The sequence below is a fragment of the Salminus brasiliensis genome, chromosome 23 (assembly GCF_030463535.1).
Source record: "Salminus brasiliensis chromosome 23, fSalBra1.hap2, whole genome shotgun sequence".
Classification (NCBI taxonomy): domain Eukaryota; kingdom Metazoa; phylum Chordata; class Actinopteri; order Characiformes; family Bryconidae; genus Salminus; species Salminus brasiliensis.
The window spans coordinates 4,844,864-4,865,785 of NC_132900.1; the positions used below are offsets into that span (position 1 = coordinate 4,844,864).

The following is a 20,922-nucleotide window of genomic DNA, read 5'->3' on the forward strand; positions in this document are numbered from 1 at the left end:
CCTGTATCTCCATATTTTAACATAATGTGAATCTAACCTGTTGTTATTTACATTGTGTCCAAATTTCATGATGAACGGACCAACCAAAACGCTCCTAAATGAAAAAAATCCATAGAAATAAGCTGAGAACGGCCCAAAATGATTCAAATTGATTCTAATATCTTAGAATCGATGCAGTCAGAACATCAATGCATTCATACACTGTCACATGCCTATCCAGTCTGTGTGTAAAAGACAGACGGGGCGCCGAGCAAGGGGCACAGTGGGGGTGGGGAATCAGTGCAGGCAGTCTGGTGTCTTGATAGATGTTTTTTGGGTTAGTGGAGCACTGCTGGTTACTGGTTTTGAGGTTAGTGGAACACTGCATGCTTGCTTATGGATGGATTAGTCTCCAACACTGTTCACACCTGGAATACGACAAATAATATCCATAGGAGTGTGTGAATAAAGCATGGATGGCATGGACATGAACCTAACCCCTCAAACGTAACCCCTGTAAGAGTAGTGAAGGAAAGAAAGAGGGGTCGTTATCCACTCTATTTTACATAAACAATGGGGGGTCCAGCGGCTCCAATAATTGAAGATTTCAACCACAGCGATATGCTCGGTTAGAGGGCGTCACAATAACTGGAGGAAGAGGAGAAGGTGTTATTATCACGACACAACAACACTGGGATGTTGTGGCGCGCCATATAACTCATATCCACCCCCTTCCAAAGAAGAGGACCTGCGTCTGTGAAGGCTGAAGGCACTAAATAAAAAAACGAAACACCCACCAAACATACGTTCATACGTCTGCTTTTACCATTCTGTGGAGGGGCAACCAACACCAGAACGTCCCTACCCAGAGAAATGGCTCTAACTGAGTTACGAGGCTCTAGTGAAGCACACTTGTCGGGGTCTTGTGAGGCTCTTAGGTAGATTAGCGCGTGCCCACTTGACCGGAGCTTCACAACTGTGCCATTTCTCTGGTACCACCAAATGGTATGAGCAGATTCATGGACGTTCATGGGTATTTTCGCACCTTCAGCCACAGACGTAGGTCCTCTTGTGGATATGGTGGCCTTCAGCACCCCGATCTTTTTGCTGTGTTGGAAAGCAAGTTAGCTATGCTCTAAATAACCTTTACATTAAGCATAGCTAGCTACTTAACTCGACACAAGGGCGGAAAGTGGGTGCTATCTTCTGAAATAGGGTGGATAGAACCTTTAATATGGTTCTATAGACTATCAGTAAGGGTTAAAACTACTGCAAGAAGTCAAATAAGCCCTTTTCAGTCTCTTGTAGCTCATGGTTTGCATCATTTATACCTTCTGAATAATATAAATCATAAATAATGAACAGTCACTGTATTACGAGTCTTAATATTAAACATATGAACACAAGGCCTGTAGTTTAGGAGGTAAAATAACATTCCTAACATGACCCATGTTGGGCGAATAAGAGCATGTTTATGCTGCCGGTGCGGCTCAGCAAGCGTTCTGCGTTTTGCATTTATATTGCATATTATAACGCCACCAATGTCTCCTGTTTTCATAAGGGCTTTGAAGTAGAACCCAATTTCACCCACAGGGGCAACAGCACTTTACAGATCAAACCATAAGGAGTGTGCTGTAGCTGAATAATGCACAAACTACAGTGTATGATATGAACAAAGGCAGTGTGTGTGTGTGTGTGGGGGGGGGTGTTGTGTGTGTGTGTGGGGGGGATGTGCGGGTTAATATATGCACACAAATATTGAGAAAAAAATATATGAGATGCGCTACTATTGACCTTCATGCGAAGCTCTGCTTACTGCTGATGGAATTCTGCAGAATCCAACAGAAGAGCATACGCTGTGTGCCTGTGTATAGTACCAGTCAAATGTTTGGACACACCTCTCTCTGCCACACTGGGTTGATGGTGTTGCAGACGATGCCAGATCGCTTCTCCTGGCCGTGGTGGGGTAACGCCGGGAAGATGCTGTGCTTGCCTGGGTGGATGGCAATCTTCAGGTAAGGGTCAGGGTTAAAGAACATGCCCTTCTTCAGCCCTGTTGCCTGGAAATCTGACCACACACACACACACACAGTGTAGAGGAGATGAGCTTCAAAGAGAAGAGTGTCAATGTGCAGACAGGTAAATGAATAGCCTGAGAGGTTCAGAAAGCCTGAGCGCTTAAAAGCTCTTCTCTGTTGGCTCTGGTCGCTGTCTCGCTGCTGCCAGCGTTTACAGCAGTGTGTTTACGCTGCTGTCTACCATAGGGGGGGTATTGGGGGGGGGGCGTGCAGCATGTTACAGCTTGCAGGTATCGTCTCGGTTGAAGATGAGCGGGGTGATCAATTGCAGAGCACCCCCCCCCAACCCCCCAAGGAGACGGTAAAAATAGATGCTAACTGAAAACTTATCAAGCTTAATTATTGTCTGCTAATTGGAGAGCGTGGCCATGACCACGGTTGCTAAGGCAACTGACACACATGCATGTACAGTATTTACACCAATGGGTGCACACACACACACATACACACACCTGAGAGAGAGAAGCTGATGAGTCTTCTGCTGCCCTGACTTTGAGGCACGTCGTCCACGGCAACCGGCTTAAACACCTGAGGGAGAGAGAGAGCGAGAGAGAGAATAGGGGGAAAGAAGAGAGAGAAAGAATGAGAAAAAGAAAAGGAGAGAGAACAGAGAGGATGAGAGAGAGAGAGAGAGAGCGAGAGAGTGAAAAAAGACAGAGAGAAAGAGACAAAGAGTGAGAGACAAAGAGTGAGGAGGGGAGAGTGAGAAAGAAATATGAACAAGAGAGAGGCGGAGGAGAGAAAACAAGAGAAGCAGAAAGAATAGAAGAACAATCAGAGAGAGAGAGAGAGAGGGGTAATATATAAAGTGATAGAGAGAGAAATAGTGATATACAGACAGTGACAGAGAAAGTGATACAGAGAGAGTTATATATAGAGTTACAAAGAGAGAAAGAGTGATATGCACAGTGGTAGTAATTAAAAGAGAAGAGAGAGTGATATACAGGGAGTGATAGTGAGAGAATGAGAGTGATATATAGAGAATGATATACATAGAGAGTGATAGTGAGAGAATGAAAGAGTGATACACAGAGAGTGATAGTGGGAGAATGAAAGAGTGATACACAGAGAGTGATTGTGAGAGAATGAGAGTGATATACAGAGTGATAGTGAGAGAAGGATAGAATAATATCCAGAGAGTAATAGTGAGAGAATGAGAGTGATATACAAAAAAGAGTGATATACAGAGAGTGATAGTGAGAGAATGACAGTGATATTCAGAGAGCGATAGTGAGAAAATGAGAGTGATATAGTGATAGTGAGAGAACGAAAGAGTGATATAGAGTGATAGTGAGAGAATGAGAGAGTGATATAGAGTGATAGTGAGAGAATGAGAAAGTGATATACAGAAAGTGATAGTGAGAGAATGAGAGTGATATATAGAGAGTGACTGAGAGGCACAGCCACAATAAAGCTGTAGTCATTACTTGTATTGTTTACTGCTCTCATTAGTCTGACTTACACACACACACACACACAGATGACACCTTCAGGAGAAAAAAATAACCCTTCAGAAATACCCCACACCTGCACCTCCCCCACACACCCCACACACTCCCGTCCCACCTACAGTAAACACACCTGCCCAGTTTTGGCTATACATTCAACGTCTGATCTCTAAAGCCTTGGTTTTCCTTTCTTTTTTTTTTACATATCATACATGTAGGTTGTATTTGTAGGGAGTTAGTTGATTAAGTAATTAATAAATGAATGAATTAATTCATAGATTTTTATAGACATATTATAGAAGCTATAATAAAAAAGCTATGGTTCCATCATCAGCATTACATGGCTCTTAAAAAAGACACATGTACAGCAACTACAGAGAGACAGCCAGGGTATAGTGACTATAGAGAGTTCCCTGCACTGTAACAAGCAGTTGATTGGATGGCAGCCTGTTGTGCCATTATCTTACTTTATTAGTTTAATATTGTCACTCATGTTTCTTATAAAATGTGTTTTATTTTTCATCAAATTGCTTTTAAATTTTTTAAGATATGCGGTTATAATACATTTTGCATAGCATATCTGAAGCATTTTGCTCACGGCATCTTGTTCATGAGCCTTAGAAAAATGAAATCTTGTGATGTCATACGGTGGTAGCACAAATAGCAAAAAGCTTTAAATGCCGGCCCTGCTGGTGATCAGGCTGCTGTTTGCAGTAGCTCTCTGTGGAAGAGTGTTTGGGTCTATAGGACAAGTGTGGAAGTCAGAGTTGGGCCAGAGAGAGAGGCCTCAGAGGTAAGCTAGTCTTATAGTCTTAAGCCACGAGAAATGATAACCGAAGGCTGCGTAAGGTTAAGCCGATATTAATAAACTCAAGATTATCTGTCTCTATGCCAGGCAGGCCTAATCCTCTACTCCGAGAGGAGACAGATGGCCCCTCACAGAAACAAAAAACAAACGTGATGAACCGAGCTGGGCGGTGAAGCGCTGTACTCTCCTCTCAGCTGTAGATTCTGATATTTACTGAGGACATTCGCTAATCTCTGAGCGAGAGCGTTCCCTGGAGCTCGGCCTCCGTCTGCAGAGTCCACATGTGAGATCGGAGGTGATCGGGTGGTTAAAAGGGTGGTGAACTGATTTCTAACAGAGGGTGCAGAGTGTGTAGGATGCAAGATAAAGCCTGGATGCCATTAACGTTTCTCTGCTCTGGGGAAAGAGGATGCACGTACTGGTATACAGATACATGTACACACACACACACACACACACACACAAATGTTATTTATAATATAATATTATAATAATATATTAAACCTTAGCAGGACAGTATATCACTGCTCTCCAATATAAAAATGCCATGTAAAATAAGAGCTTATTCCAGGTCATTTAGAGCATTTCTATTGGTCCATTTATCCAGAATTATTGACACACTGTATAGAGCAGCTACAGGGATCAAAGGATGGAGAAAAGTAAAAATGGACAATAATGGAGATACATGTTGTCAGCACAGCCTTGACCAATCACAAGGCTAACATTGCTCCACCACCACTTCAAGTCCGCGCAACCTACAGCGCTAAAGCTGGACCCGGCGAGCTTCACTTCAGCTTCACTGCAGAATTTAGAAGCCCACCTACACCCCGCCACCGAAGTGGAGAAGCTTCGGGCGCCGGACAGGGGGGGCAGCGGGGGCATACGGTCCAGGCGCACCCCCATCGCGCCTCGAACCTAAGCTTGCCAGGTTGCTCAGGTTTGAAGAGAGAGCCAAGCCACATTAGCCTTGGGACTGTTCAGGGGCACTGTTATATGGGCCGGTTACTCGGTTCTAGATATCAGAACCTCAGTAAATTCGAAAGATCTGTAAGATCACAATCGCAGTTCAAAGTAAAAAGCCCAAAAAACATGCGTTGCCATGGTAACATAATTCAATTGTATTCACCAGTGATAAAGGGGCTGTCAGTCACACACAGTCATTAGAATATTTAGACCACGCCTCACACCCAGAGAGGTCTGGTCAGTGCGTTTGGGAGATTTCTCAGGAGTGTTTTATCAGATTTCTACTTTGTTTTTTCTATCGAAACTTTGCTGAATGCTTCACTGAACACCCAATTTATTATTCTACAAAAAAAAATGAAATGTTTAATTTATTATTATAGATTTAGATATGATAATAAAGGTTTATTATTGCTATTTTACTTGTTTAGTTCCCTTCTTAAAGAATTGTTAAGCAAATACATTCAGTTTTGGTGTGCATTTCCAGACATGAAATTGGTGACAGTCCATGTCCAGTGTTCATTAGCAATGTTAGCCTAGCATCTCTCGTTGTAAACTAAAGAAGCACATGTCAGAAATAATACCTCACTGCATCCTAATGATGCTGTACACAGTAAGCTAGCTGGGTAAAGTCATTGTAGAGCGTGTATCAGCAGCTGATGCCTTATTGCTATAATGCACTATGTATTATGAAACCCCACACGCTGAACACACACACACACACTCACCGGGGCTGAGGGGTTCCTCACAGTCACGCTGGGTGTGGTGGCCCTCAGTGCGCCGCTCACCCCGTGGTAGTACTTGAAGCAGATCTTGGTCTCAGCTGGAGGAAGAGGAAGAGGAGGAGGAGAAGAGGGAGAATAAAGGTCAGTGTTGAGGTCACCTGCTGTTTGTTTGTTCGCTACTGACTTTCCTAAGCTTGTTCAGCTGAAGTGATTTAGCCGGGCTGACCATCAACTGGGTCATGAATGACTGGTTATGATTAAAGATCAAGGACCTGGGTCCAGCTTCCATATGTCCAGGTGTTTATATTGTTATTATTATTACTGGATGGAAAACAAACACAGACCATTGACCTATATGTAGTGCTGACCCGAGAAGCCCCCTGGTCTGTAATAGTCCCGTCTCTTGTAAATCACTGCTTCGGTCCATCCTTTTTGGCCTGTGTTGACCAGGCCTCGATCTGGTCTGAACGCTCAGTACTGGAGCTTATCCAGGTTTATATTAATGCATTATTATCGGCTATCAATATCAAGCCTGATCTAATGATGAGCATTAGGTGAAAATTGGTAGCTTTGCATTTGTTGACAAGCTGAGAGATGGCGGAGCGGCATCTGAAGGTAAAGAAGCATGTGGACTGAGGCGGTAGAGTAATACTACAGGAGTTCACACTAATATAACTGCGCAAGCTGCTGTCCATACCACTTGCACTATGCCCGTTGCTTGACGTCTGGTCACAAAAACAGTGGGAGGCTCTCTCAGTAGCGAAGGAAGGGCTGCAAATGTGTACTGGCTAGCTGGAAACAGCATGTTAGCTTGCAGGTGTATTTCAGAGGCTCCTTCTTCTTAGATAGCTTCAACGCCGGTAACTACACACCTGGAGGACCAGCTTGGGCCAACACCAGCTTTCAATGCTAAAGCTTTTATGATGGGTCGTGATAGATATTCAGACTGACAGGTAAAACTAGCCTTTCCTCCATGTTTCGGCCCGGAGTGGCAATGACAGAGACGCCCTCTGATCTCCCTATCCCTAATCAACATGATTCTGAAGCTGCTATTTTTTATTATATTTTATTTATTTATATTTTCTTATGTCTTTTTATTTATTTTATAAATTTTTTTACCCATTTTCTCCCCAGTTTGGGCCAACAATTACCCAACCAGTATGCCCCAATCTCCCAGACACATACCCGGCTTCGACGCACCACCTCGCAGACACCAGCAACAGCGATGTGGGGAGAGAGCACCATCTACCCACCCTGGAGAGAGCAAGGCCAACTGTGCCCTCTCTGGACCTCAGCTGCTGATGGCCAGTAGCATGATCGGTATTGAAACCAGCGATCCGATTTGGTCACAGTGACAGCGTCTAAGTCCGCTGGACCACTCTGAAGTCTTTGAAGCTGCTGTTTTAAGCTAAAATTGCTACATAATGTTGCTTTAATTGTGTTCGGTATCAGGTTAGAATAATGTAATTTTACCATGGTGCAAAGGACTATCTTATCTTATCTTATCTTATTAAGGTAAATAACAGTTAGGCATGTCTAAGCTAAACTGGACTGGTTGTGAGAACTTCTGAGAACCGTATCAGGCCCTTAATTGACAGATCATCCATATTAAAGGACCTGATTGGCACTGTAACTGTAGATCACGCTAATCAGCGCAGCCCCAGCGCCACTGCCACTCCGCACTGAACACGGACACGGACTAACCCGAGCCCACACAAAGAGCCACGGGTTCTTTATGGCCTAAAGTGCTGAGTGTCTCTTGGATTCACGACTTGGCTATAAATAGCCGCACCTCCACCCCCGCTCCCCGCCCCCCCCCCACCTTTACATGGATTAGTTTACAGCTTCATTAATTCTACACTGCTGAAGACTGCCAGCAGCAGCACTTCCTGTTAGCAATACAGCTGATTGATAGCGGAGAGGCGGGGCTGAGAGAGGCTGTTTATGGCCCTTGCATCTCTCTCTCTCTCTCTCTCTCTCTCTCTCTCTCTCCTTCTTTCTCTGTCTAAATCCTGCTCTGCTAGGAGGGGTGGTGAGTGGTGGGGGGGGGCTGTAGGAGAAACCCTCCCACTGATAAACCTGCTGCTGCTGCGGCTGCTGCTGCTTGGGGGGAGGTCGAGCTCTGGTCGCCCTGATAAATCACCTATTAATGATGAATCGATATAGATACACTATTTGTCCAAATGTTTGTGGACACCCCTTCTAATGAATGTGCATTTGGCTAATTTAAGTTGCACCCATTGCTGACACAGATATGCAAATGCACACACACACACACAGCTCACCTACCCCCTGTAGAAAAGTGCTGCCAATACAATAGGACTCTCTAAAGCAGATAAACATGAACCTATTGGCACCATGCTGCAGTTAGAGGGGTTATAAAACCCTCCAGCATTGAGCTGTGGAGCAGTGGAAGAGCTGTGCTATCTGGAATGATGATGGTGCTCCATCCAACACTTTTGGGATGAGTTATGGAGTTGGGGATGAGGTCCTTGTCGCTTAATGCAATCAATTAAATCCTCACAGCAATGCTCCTCCAAAATCTTCCCTGGACAGTAGAGACAGTTACTCCGGAAAAAGCAGGATAAACTCTTTTTAATACCCTTGATTTCAGAAGAAACCATACATAAGCAGGTGTCCCAATACTTCTGTCCATATAGTTCAGCCTTAAACCATTTTCATGACAGCCTAAGACGTTTACATTACCCTAGAACTTCCTACGCACACACACTCCCGCTCTAAAGCCCTCGGTTGTATCCCACCCAGTGATACTGAGCTATAGCAGCTCAGTAAAACACTGTTACGGCTACGGATACATCACCACCCTCAGCTCAGCCCAGGCAGACACAGACCACCGTTTACAGCCAGCAGTAATACAGCGCTGTGTCTCAACAGCACGTCTACCGATTGAGACATGCAGCCTCTGCAGTGTGTGTCACGCGAAGATGAAAAATCACTGTCTTTCAGCTCAAACAGCTACGCTGCCAGCCTGCGTTTCTGTTCTGCACCGTCATACCCGCCCGAGCGTGGGTAAGAGGCCCAAAACCACCAGAGTAATAAAGACATTGTTTATTTATGAGAATTAGGATGAATGTTCTCTATGCTTTACTGAGGGTGCAGGAAGGGTCAAGAGGTGCAGATTTATGTTGAAAAACATGCAGAAAAAGAGTTTATTATATTGACAAAAGTATTGGGACACCTGCTCAGTCCCTCTACTGTCCAGAGAAGACTTTCTACTAGATTTTGGAAGAGCAATGCTGTGAGTATCTGATTGATTGAATTCAGTGACAAGAGCGTTAATGAGGTCAGGATGTTAAATGATCACCACCCCGCCCTCAACATCCTCAACTCCCCAACTCATCCCAGAAGTACTAGATGGAGCACTATCCATCATTCCAGAGAACACAGTTTTCCACTGCTTCACAGCTCAATACTGGAAGGCTTTGAGCTGTGGAGCAGTGGAAGAACTGAAGTTCTCTGGAATGATGGATTGTGCTCCATTCAATACTTCGGGTGAGGTAGGGTAGTGATCATCCAACATCCAACATTCAATGAAATCCTCACAGCAATGTTCCCTAGTAGAAAGCCTCAAAGCAGAGCCTGGACAGTAGATTTTCCAGATTTCAGAAGAAACAATGAATGAGGTGTCCAAATACTTTTGTCAAGATAGCTTCTAGTTGTTCCAAAACTAATGATACATTTTAATAAAACAGTGATTTAGTTAATACTATGTCACGTATGTCACTATAGGCTGGACAGAGGCTGGCCACACTGGACTGTGTGAGCAGACCGTGTGAATGGACGCAGTGTGGTTGTTTCCATGGCAGCTATGCGGAGTGTAGGGGTGTCCTGCAACATTAACGGCCCACATCCACTCCGGGTGCTGGAATAACAGCCTGCTGAGATCAAACCCAGCGTTATCGTCCTTCCACAGAGCTGCTGCTCACACCGAGGATGAACTGGAGAACATCTGAGGTTTGATCTGGTGTGTAAAGTTAAGAGTTGCTCATCAAAGGCTGTGTGTGTGTTGGTGTGTGTGTGTGTGTTGGTGGTGGTCTCTGCATGTATACTTCTGATGATGATAAGCACCTTGCATCAACTGTTTACAGTGGTGATGAATGAAACCAGATGCCTGAGGAGCTTCATGTGGGGCCAACATGGGTGGAACGTGGGCTAGGTGGGTTCCAGGTGGACATGGGCTCTAAGGGGGTTTAATACATGTGTTGTTACTGGGATCCAGTTGGGTTTCCCAAATGGGCCCAATTGTTACAGCCCACATGGGTCTCATCTAGGTCCCAGTGTGCAGTGTACAGCCCCGATGAAGCCCATGTTTAACCCCCCCGGGTCCCATCACTCATCACTGACCTGGTGGGCATCCATTTGTGGGGCCAACATGGAACCATTGGACAAAACATTCTGGTTCTCAGCTGGGCTACTCACAGAGGCCCCACATGGGCATGTTAGCTGGGAGGCTCTTAAAGCTCCTTCACATGAGGAGCCCCTCAAGCTTCAGGTATGGCTCAGCTTGACTCACCATCCCACAAGATGTACACTATGTGGTGCTTATCTGATGTGGGCACGGTGGTTAGGGATTCATCATCTCTGCAAGTATTGACTCACTATTTGTACCTCGGTTTTTGGCAAGTGTATTATCTTATACACTTAATTGTCAAAAGTTTTGGGACACCTGCTTGCTCCTTGTTTCTTCCGAAGTCAAGGGTATTAAAAAAAGAGTTTGCTTTTGCTGGAATTCTGTTTCTACTCTCCATGGAAGAAGAAGGATTTCTATTATATGTTGGAGAAACATTGCTGTGAGGATTTGACTGCATTCAGCAACAGGAGCTAGTTAGTGAGGTCAGGATGTTGGATGATCACCACCCACCTCATCATCCCCAACTCCCCAACACATCCCGAAAGTACTGAATGGAGCACTATCCATCCATGCTCCACAGTTCAGTGCTGCTGGGGGGCTTTGTATAGCCCTCCAGTCCACACCTGGCATTAGGCAGCATGGTGCCAATAGCTTCATGTGTATCTGCAGGGACTAGACAGCCCACATGTGTGGAATGTGGGCTAGGTGGGTTCCTGGTGGACATGGGCTCTAAGGGGGTTTATACCTGTGTTGTTACTGGGACCCAGTTGGGCTTCCCAAATGGGCCCCATTGTTACAGCCTGCCCTAATTTCACATGGGTCTTATCTAGGTCCCAGTGTGCAGTGCATGGCCTCGATGGAGCCCATGTTAAACCCCCCCCTGGTCCCACCACCAATAGCTTAATGTGTATCTACAGGTACTAGACAGGCTGTGTGTGTGTTTGTGTGCATTTGCCCAGCTGTGTCAGCAATAAGTGCAACTTGAAGTAGCTGAAAGCATTTATTAGAAGGGGTGTCCAGAAATATTTGGACATCTAATGCATCTGATCTCCTGAAATATGAAGAACTTGTGCATCCTGGCTTTTCTATAGGTCTGCAGGTCCTCAAAGAGTAAAGCGAGTACTGCCTGTGTAAACCTCAAGAGCTTCACCTGATTGGATCCAAAGATAAATATAAACACTCACGCTCGACGAAGTAGGAGTTCGCCTCAATCTTCCACACGATCTGGCCTTTGTGCGAGCCGTTCACACCGCGGTTCTTGTAGTCTAGAAAGTTCTCTGACAGCACCTCATCTGCAGAAGAGAGAACAATGTGTCAATGAGTTCTTTTGTCTCGTCTTTTTGTCCCCGCTCGTACCTTTCTGATAGGAGCACAATGCCTTTCTGATTGTCTGGTGGATCTCTGGTGTTCAGATTTTTGTGCCGTGCAATTAAACTGTCTCTGGTTAAAAAAGCCCCCGGAGCAATCAGTGTCAATTAAAAAAAGAGAGCTCCAACAATTAACAGATTAGCGTGCAGATTAGCAGATTTAAGGCATGCTCATTCACACACACTTGCATACATACACACACACACACTCTCAGAGAAAGAGTGAAGACACTTACAGGCTGGCTGAGAGATAAGGGGGGTGTTCCAGCACATGACCGACTAACTGGGCCTGCATCTATTCACCCCGTTAGTCTTCCTCCAACACGCCTGATCATGATATCATGATATCATGATACATATAGATACACTACATATACAAAAGTATTTGGACGCACCTCTTAATCATTGCATTCAGGTGTTTCATTCAGTCTTGTTACCACAGGTGTATAAAGTCAAGCCCCTAGCCATGCAGACGGCCTTTCTTCCACACATTAGTAAAAGAATGGGAGGTTCTAAAGAGCTCACTGAACTCCAGCGTGGTTCTGTACGTAATAGGAGACCCCGCTGCAAGAGTTTAGGAGGAACAGCTCACAGAGAGCAGCTCAGTGTCCACCGAGTGTCTGTCAGACCACGTAAAGTTACAGAGCGGGGTCAGGGCCGAGTGCTGAGCTCAGAGCAGACTGCAGAAAAGCCTCCAACTGACTCAATAACTGCAGAGCTCCAGACCTGCTGCTGCTGGTAGAGCTAAGAGCAAAGGGGGACCAGCTTCATATTAATGAATAGGAGGAAAAGAATAGGAGGTCATAAAAACTCCCATAGGTGTACTGTGAAGGTGTCCCAATATTTTTGTCCATATAGTCTGATTGATTGTTATATTACATTGCTATTTCACCTAGTCCTAAAGCTGAGCAAGGCAACTGCAATGCCTCTAATTTGAATAATAATAATAATAATAATAATAATAATGTCTTTAACATATTTAAACGTCAGGACATGTGATCCACCTTCATTTGATTAATAAAGGGGTTGCATGCAGACGTCATGTTCCTGCTGGGACATGCCCTCTTTAGTTGGACAGCTGGACTCGACAGCGATCCACCTACATTTCCAAAGAACCAACAGTCCATGGACAGCAATGTGTAGCCAGGAACATCCAGCTAACTGAGGCCCAAATCACACCTGTTTAGAGGATAAAGCCTCAGATCTGAGAGCAGAGGGTCGAGGAAATGGGCTTAGGAGGGGTTTCCACTGTATTCAGGCTCATTTTAGAAGACTGTCTCATCCAGGTTTGCTTGCTTTCCCTTTTACTTGAATTTAGCATGTTACTAAATTCGTAGCTACAGTTGCTTGGTTTTTGACACACCCCCCACACACACACGCGCCGCCCACATTTATTATTATGTGTAAAATCAGAATCAGCTGCAGACGCTCAGAACATGCTTAGAGAGGATTCTGGAAGATATGATTAGTCTGGTTTGTTCTTGATGGTAGAAATAGTACTCAACAGTAATATTTCATGCTATCATTTATTCATATTTAATGATACTCACATTATGCAGCAATAATATATAATAATACAAGAGCTGTATAAGTAAGTAGAAGACTTTTAATGGTTCTACAGGAAGCCAGTGGAGATGTTGGAGAACGGGCCCCGAAGTACATTTGAGCCTCGGTCTGTCTGTCTTTCCCCATGTCTGCTCCAATAATCTCACAGGATACATTTACATTTACATTTACATTTACGGCCTTTAGCAGACGCTCGTCTCCAGAGCGACTTACAAAAGTGCTTCACTGTTTACTCAGGAATAACCTCAGCTAGTTTAAATAGACTGAAAATTCAAAGATCCTCTAATCTTAGACTCTACTAAACACAAGTCAATATGGAGACCATAGTCCTCTACTCTTCACCCAAGTACTCTCAGAAGAGGAGGGTCTTCAGTCTGCGTTTGAGGACAGCGAGCGTTGGACTCTGCTGTTCGGACACCCAGGGGAAACTCGTTCCACCACTTCGGTGCAGGACAGAAAAAAGTCTGGACGCTCGTCTTCCGTGGATTTTAAAGGATGGCGGGTCGAGCCGAGCCGTACATGGAGCTTGAAGGGCCCGTAGTGCAGATCGGCTTTTGACCATCGCCATCAAGTACGGAGGAGCTGGCTGGTCCAGTCTTGGCTTTGTAGGCCAGCGTCAGGGGTTTGAATCTGATGAGTGCAGCAACTACAGGAAGCCAGTGAAGAAAGAACGCAGCAGTGGAGTGACATGGCTGAATTTAGAGACGTTGAAGACGACCCGTGCCGCTGCATTCTGGATTAATTGCAGGGGCCTGATGGTGCGCAGAGGGAGACCAGCCAGTAGAGAGCTCTCTAGAGAGAAAGGGTCGAATTCTCTGGATGTTGCAGAACGATAACTGATCATCCATGACTACACCAAGGTTTCCAGCTTCTGTAGATGGAGTGACCAGTGAGTTCTCAAAGGAGATGGCAAAAAGTCCAGCTGGAGTTGAGTTTGAGATGGTGAGCCGCCATCCAAGAAGAGACGTCAGCGAGACATGCTGAGATGCGGGTATGTGGGATCCCTCTTCTAAAATAGAACGACTTTATTTATCAGGTGCAGCCCACCCGGCGATCCACCGCTGTATGTGTGAGATATTAGTCAGGGTGTCACACACAGGACTGGATAAAACCAACCTAGTCACAAATCTCAGAAAGACGAGCACAAAATAAAGCACATGAATAAATAAATACCTGTAGAAGACATTAAATGGGAGCAGGCAGCAACAAACAACACAGCCATCTGCATAAGCAGCCAAGAGGGAGCACTCAGCCTTACGTCTCAGCGTTCCCTCTCGCTTCAGCAAGCAATTAAATGATGCACTCTGCAACTCAAAACACAGCGAGACTCACTGAAGGGCCTGTATTCTACATTTTGTGGGATTTCACTGTATTCTGATTGCAGAATAGATCATTTCATCGCTTGCTGAATTAAATTAGTTTGTCTATTTTGAATGTGTGGCTTAATGTGCATTTTAATGTATGTATTTAAAATCATTTAAAGGAACAGTTTGGAGAAAATTGTAATTCAACATAATTTATCTTTTAACCCGAAAGCAATCAATCAGCCAGGGACAGATCTGCTTTCTGAAGTGTGCATCTTCTGTCTAAAATGAGAGATTCTAGGCTAATACTGCTAACAAACAATGCACTTGGGCTGTCACCAATATCATCTCTGCTAATACATGCTAAAAACATCATTTAAAAATCTATCAAAAAGCTACAAAGCCACTAAATGACTTACCTAACTGACCTAAAACTGGAAAAGTTCAATATGGATGTCCCACCATTCAGCTCAGTGGAGTTAAGAGGTGTTTTTTTTAGGCATGTGTACTGGTGATGTAACTGGTGACAGTCCAAGTGCAGTGTCTGTTAGCAACATTAGCCTAGCATCTCCTGTGCTAAACTAAAGAAGCAAATCTGGGGTGAGTGAGACATTGGGCCCTATTTTAGCGATCCTAGGTGAGCAACTTTGCAGGGCGTGTTGGTGTGTCTTTGCTATGGTAATGACGGGAGAAGTTCGCTTTGCCCGGCTGGAAATGCACAAAAGGCATGTACTGAGTCTCTTAATTAATCACAGGTGAGTTTTGGGCGTAACGTACAGTAATTAACCAATCAGCGAGTCTCTCGCCGTTCCCTTAAGAGCCAGGTGTGGTCTGACTGATTTTGGTGGATGGCTATTTCAGTGGTGTAAAGCGTGGGGGGGTGTACGAGCGTTGGGCTGCACGTGCCTGTGTTGACAAGTCACTGCCGAGATAGCAACGAACGTCTGACTGTTGACGTCTGCCTAGGCTGTTTTCAGTCAGTGGAGCTCCTGTGGTTTCCTTTGCCAAGCATATACATAGCAATACACCAGAAATTGACCTGAACACATGATTTCGAGACCACCACGCCACCCAGATATATTCCCAGGCACTGTTGCTATTTAAATGACGCAGGTGGAAGGTGTGAAAATAGCCTTTACAGTCATACTTGGGTATATATATATATATATATATATATATAGTGCTATTGTAATATATATTGAACTGGACAATTACGTTTTCTGTGATCCCTCCACTCACCGATGAGATACATGCCGATCCAGTCACCAGCGTCCACCTCCTCCTTGATATCCCAGGTGAGGGTGATGTCCGGCGACTGACCGATGGCATAGTGCGAGGTGCTGGCGGTCAGCGTGGAGCGGGAGTGCGAGGTCACCAGGTCCGTGTCGCTGGTGGAACGCGGCAGGGTGGCCGCCAGCTCCTCGGCCACGCCGTTCTGGAAATCCACGTTGGGGAAGTGCTCTGGGTTGAAGCTGTGCCGGATGGGGTCCTTGCTCCGGCGCCGGCCCTGCGACGAGCGAGACGGGGAGGCCATGGCCGCCAGCCCGAGAAACCGGTTCTGGTACAAGTTCTGAGGGAGCAGAAGACAGAAGGTACGTAAGCGCAGTACAGTGGCTTCCAAAGCTCAGTGCTGGGAGTGTGTACCTCAGGCTCCACACATGTATGGATCGGTGTTGGGTAAGTTGTAGCCAGCAGCCTATGTTACATATGCATTTATAGGGGTTACGATTCACTGACATTTACTGATCATCTTATACTGGCACGCATGACACTGTGCATGAAATCACCTCCACAAAGCCGAGGTTATGCCGAGTCTGCGAGACCGGGATCTGTAAGACTGAAACAGGAAACAGTAGGAAGTGGCCTTCCAGGACACAGTTGAGTAAGGGATAAGAAACCACAGCTGAGCTACAAGAGGAAGTGCATTGTTTCCTCTGAGAGCAACAGCAGCAGGATCAGGAGCATTAAGGGTCTTTTTCCCCAGACACTTTGCCCAGGCTTGGGCCAAACCGCCCTGCTTGCACTAATAATCCTTTTAAGACTAGGCCTAATACAGTGGTTGGATGGGGCATTGCATGTGTCCTGGAGCCGTTACCGCCCAGTTCTGGTAGACCTAGCTAGTGGACACAAATTAGTGGTGGCTGAAATGGGGGAACTAGACAGGTATGAGATACATTATATGGACAAAAGTATTGGGACACTTTCTGATAGATTTTGAAGCATTGGTTGGAGCGTTAGTGAGGCCAGGATGTTGGACGATCACCACCCCACTTCAAGTCTCCAACTCATACCAAAGGTATTGGATGTTGCATCATCCATCATTCCAGAGAGCATAGTTTTTCCATGCTGGTGGGCTTCATACCCCTATAGCCCACGCCAAGCATTAGACATGGTGCCAAAAGGGTCACATTTTATTCTCTGGCAATGCTTCTGTGTCATCAATTGGGCCAACTTAAAGTAGCTAAATGCACTGATTAGAAGGGGTGTCCACAAACATTTGGACAGTGTACAGCACATCTAAAAGCAGCCTAAATGGTCTCTTCAAAAGGCCCATTTGCAAATCTCCCACTGCCCTCGTGAGACCACCAGAACACAGAGCCTTACCCCTGTCCACTTATCGAGACATGCCTAAAGCTTGTCGCATTTCGCCGCCACCTTTAATCTCTTTTCCCAGAGGAGGTGAGGCCTAGCTATCTGCTCAGCCAAGACACAGCCTGAAGCCACTAATTAGCCCTGTAGTAGAAACAACCTGAGCCAGTATGTAAGTTAACCTGCTTTGTATATACAATCATTGGCCGTTATATCAGAAACACCCAGCATACAGAAGCACTTAGTAGGCACACAGTTACGGGCTGTAGCCCTCCTGTACCTGCACACCAGCTCCCCTCTACCCCATTCAGCAATAGAAAAAGACCACCATAGGACCTCTGCTGAGCTTAGCTCAGCTCCGCAGTGATACTGGCATGGTTGTGGTACGTATGTAAGTGTGTGTGGAGCTGATATGAGTGTCTCAGACACAGTGGCGTTCCTGTTTTTGGGTTTTCGCACACATCAATGTCACTTCTAGGCTGAAAGTAGGTTCAGCACCCAGAAATATCCAGCCGAGAGCGGCTCTGTGGTCAGAAAGTAAACTTTAATAAAGATCTGGAGGACGAATACCAAAGACTGTGCAGCAACAGATGGGCTACAATTGGGAATTGGGAGAAAAGCCTAACTAGACAGGTAAGAGATACATTATATAGACAAAAGTATTGGGACACTTTCTGCTAGATCTTGGAGCATTGGTTGGAGCGTTAGTGAGGTCAGTATGTTGGGCGATCTCCACCCCACCTCAACCCTAACTCTCCAACTCATCCCAAAGATCATTGCAGAGAACAAAGCTCTACCACTGCTCCACAGCTCAATGCTGGGGGGCTTCATACCGCTACAGCCCATGGCAAGCATTAGACATGGTGCCAATGGGCTACACTCTGAAAAAAGAGATTTCAAGGGTTCTTCAAATGTTCTTCTGGAAGGCCAATGCTTCGAAATAGAACTATGAGAACTCAAAGGACCACTTAGATGGTTCTTGGGTTCTTTACATTGGTAGAAAACCTTTTTCTAGTTGGTATTATTCAAGGCACCCCTTTCAGGACACCAGTATTTGATACACTATATGGACAAAACTATTGGGACACCTATTTGTTTCATAATCACGGGTTACAAAAAGGTTTATCCAGCTTTTGTTGGAGTAACTGTCTCTACTGTCCAGGGAAGGCAGCTTTCTGCTGTATTCTGGAGGAGCATTGCTATGAGGATTTGATTGCATTCAGCGACTAGAGCCTTAGTGAGGTCAGCTCTTTATCCCCAATACGTCCCAAAAGTATTGGATGGAAGGCCATCCATCATCCCAGAGAACACAGTTCTTCCACAGCTCAATGCTTGAGGCTTTTACCCTTCTGGCCGACATCTGGCCTAGGGCCAACAGCTTCATGTTTATCTGCTCCAGAGAGTCCTATTGTATTGGCAGTACTTCTCTGCGGTGCTGGAGAGATGGACACACAAGCAGGGGACAAACAGGACATAGGTAAGCATGCCAGGCCTCTCTGGAGTAGCGCAGCTTTAACACAGTAAGTGAAGTAGCACAAAGACAACTGAGAGACGGAGAGAGAGAGACTGTGCTTTGTCCTGCAATCTGAGACAATGCCTCCTCTAAAGCACAAACACACACACACACACACACACACACACACACACAGAGGGCTTCTGGTCTCTGAAGAGCTGCTCCACTCTCCACTAGCCCTTTCACCTGTCTGAAAGAGAAGGCATCCTTCAGCTCTGTCTGTCTGTCTGCCCTGTCAAAACCCCAAGTGTGTGTGTGTGTGTTTCTGTATTGAGCAGACCACCTGCTCTGTAGCTAGGCCTCCAGCCCTCAGCCCTTTGGTTTGACTGTCAGATACATCTTCTCCTTGTCCTTGTACCCGTCACCTCACCGCTGCTTTTTTAAGCAGGGGTATTGCACATTGTATTTTTACATTGAGGGATGTTCTCATGTTCTATTCCCTGAACATGTGTGTGTAGTTTAAGTGTGTGTGTATGTGGTCCGCTGGGAGCAGTGCTGGTTGTGGAGTCTGACGGCAGCAGGAAGGAAGGACCTGCGATACCGCTCCTTCACACACTTGGGGTGAAGCAGCCGGTCACTAAAGGAGCTGCCCAGTGCTGCCAGAGTCTCATGCATGGGGTGGGAGCTGTTCTCCAGCATGGATGCCAGCATGGCTGTCATCCTCCTGTCTCCCACCACCTGCACTGGGTCTAAGAAGCATCCCAGGACAGAGCCGGTCCTCTTTATGAGTTTGTTCAATCATAATATTCAGTCATTTTCAGTAATATTAACAAATGATACAATTATTATTAATACTTTTAATACTTTTATTACTAATAGTTATTAATACTAAAATAACAGCAAGAATAATATGGCAAAATAATGTTCCCGGACCATTAGCTTGGCACTTAAATATTACTAGGTGTGCGAGCACTTAGAGCACCAAAATGAAGGCCTAGCTGTAATAAACTAATGATATTAATGTAATATAATATAATATACAATATAATAATGAGTCTTTAAGCAAGACTCCTAATGCTATGACTTAAAGTTATATAGTTATATAGCTCTGCTTAAGCGCGGCTGCCAAATGCCATCACTGTACCTATAAAGTAAATATCTCATCAGAGCCAGGCTTTCTGTCCATGTGTCTGTCCCAGAAGAAGAGGAAGACATGTCTCTCCATTGCGCAGTAAACCCAGGCGTCAGCATGCAGAGGGTGTACACTGATGACTCATTATGAAGAAAAGTCTTTCCCCATCTCCAGATCTAAAATTCTTCTATTAACGCCAGTAACCTGTTCTGATAAAGACTCTGAAAGAGCTCTTAAGCGGTCCTCGAAAACATAAAAACTCTCAAACAAAAGACTGGAAAAATCAGCATTCAGAGACAAAAGCTCTTCACGCACAAAAAAGCCTAAATCAGTGTGATGGCCCGGCTTCCTCCTCGCCTCCACTTCACTTATTTGGTCACCAGCCACAGTCTCAGCATTGATGCAATCTGGCTATCAAGAAAGGTCATCCTGTGTTCAAGCCAGCGGATCTTAAAAACAACCCCCCACCTTCTGCGACGCGTGACATCTTGTCAAGGCTGTGGCTGCCAGGGTTTAAATGATATTTCAGTCAGAAATCAAACTGACACTATTTTGCCACTGTGCTAAATGTAGCTGATCAGCCAAGACAGGTTTGGTGTCTGAGGTTTGCTTCCTTAGTTTTGCACTGGAGCTAAAAGGCTGATGTGGCCAACAAGCATGGAGGTTTGGCCAATAGGCTACCACACCAACTAGCCTCAAGCAAACTGCATCGGTTTGCTCATGTATGAAACCATATACTAGGGCTGGGCAATGTGAGGATATTTTATCGTATTGTGATCAATTTTGTTATCGTGATAACAATAAGCTCTAAGCATATGGAGGAGACTGTTAGTGCTAATAAACACTGATCAGCTGCAGGTTTCATTACTAACAGTGTGATTAGACTGGGTTAATTAGAAGAAGAGCAGCAGATGTTGAATATAAATCACTGTATTCAGTACAGGAGAGGATCTGAATAGTAGTTTTTTATAATATATTATTGTTATTATAATATTATAAGTATTATAGTATATATATATATATATATATATATATATATATATATATATATATGTATCGTGATAAATATTGCGTATCGTGAAAAATTCTATTTTCACCATATCGTCCAGCCCTAGTTGGGTCCACATATATATATTCTAAA

General features: G+C 45.0%; 1 protein-coding gene across 1 annotated transcript in view; it reads right to left on the reverse strand.

The window, feature by feature from the left end:
- The window catches only part of hecw1b (HECT, C2 and WW domain containing E3 ubiquitin protein ligase 1b), a 57,917-nt gene that overhangs the window by 26,996 nt on the left and 9,999 nt on the right, over nucleotides 1-20,922 (reverse strand). Inside the window, exons 2-6 of the mRNA XM_072668485.1 lie at nucleotides 15,847-16,177; nucleotides 11,555-11,662; nucleotides 6,002-6,096; nucleotides 2,510-2,585; nucleotides 1,878-2,047 (exon numbers count right to left, since the gene is read on the reverse strand). Of these exons, the coding sequence (XP_072524586.1) occupies nucleotides 1,878-2,047; nucleotides 2,510-2,585; nucleotides 6,002-6,096; nucleotides 11,555-11,662; nucleotides 15,847-16,177 (780 nt within the window). The remainder of the gene's footprint in view (nucleotides 1-1,877; nucleotides 2,048-2,509; nucleotides 2,586-6,001; nucleotides 6,097-11,554; nucleotides 11,663-15,846; nucleotides 16,178-20,922) is intronic.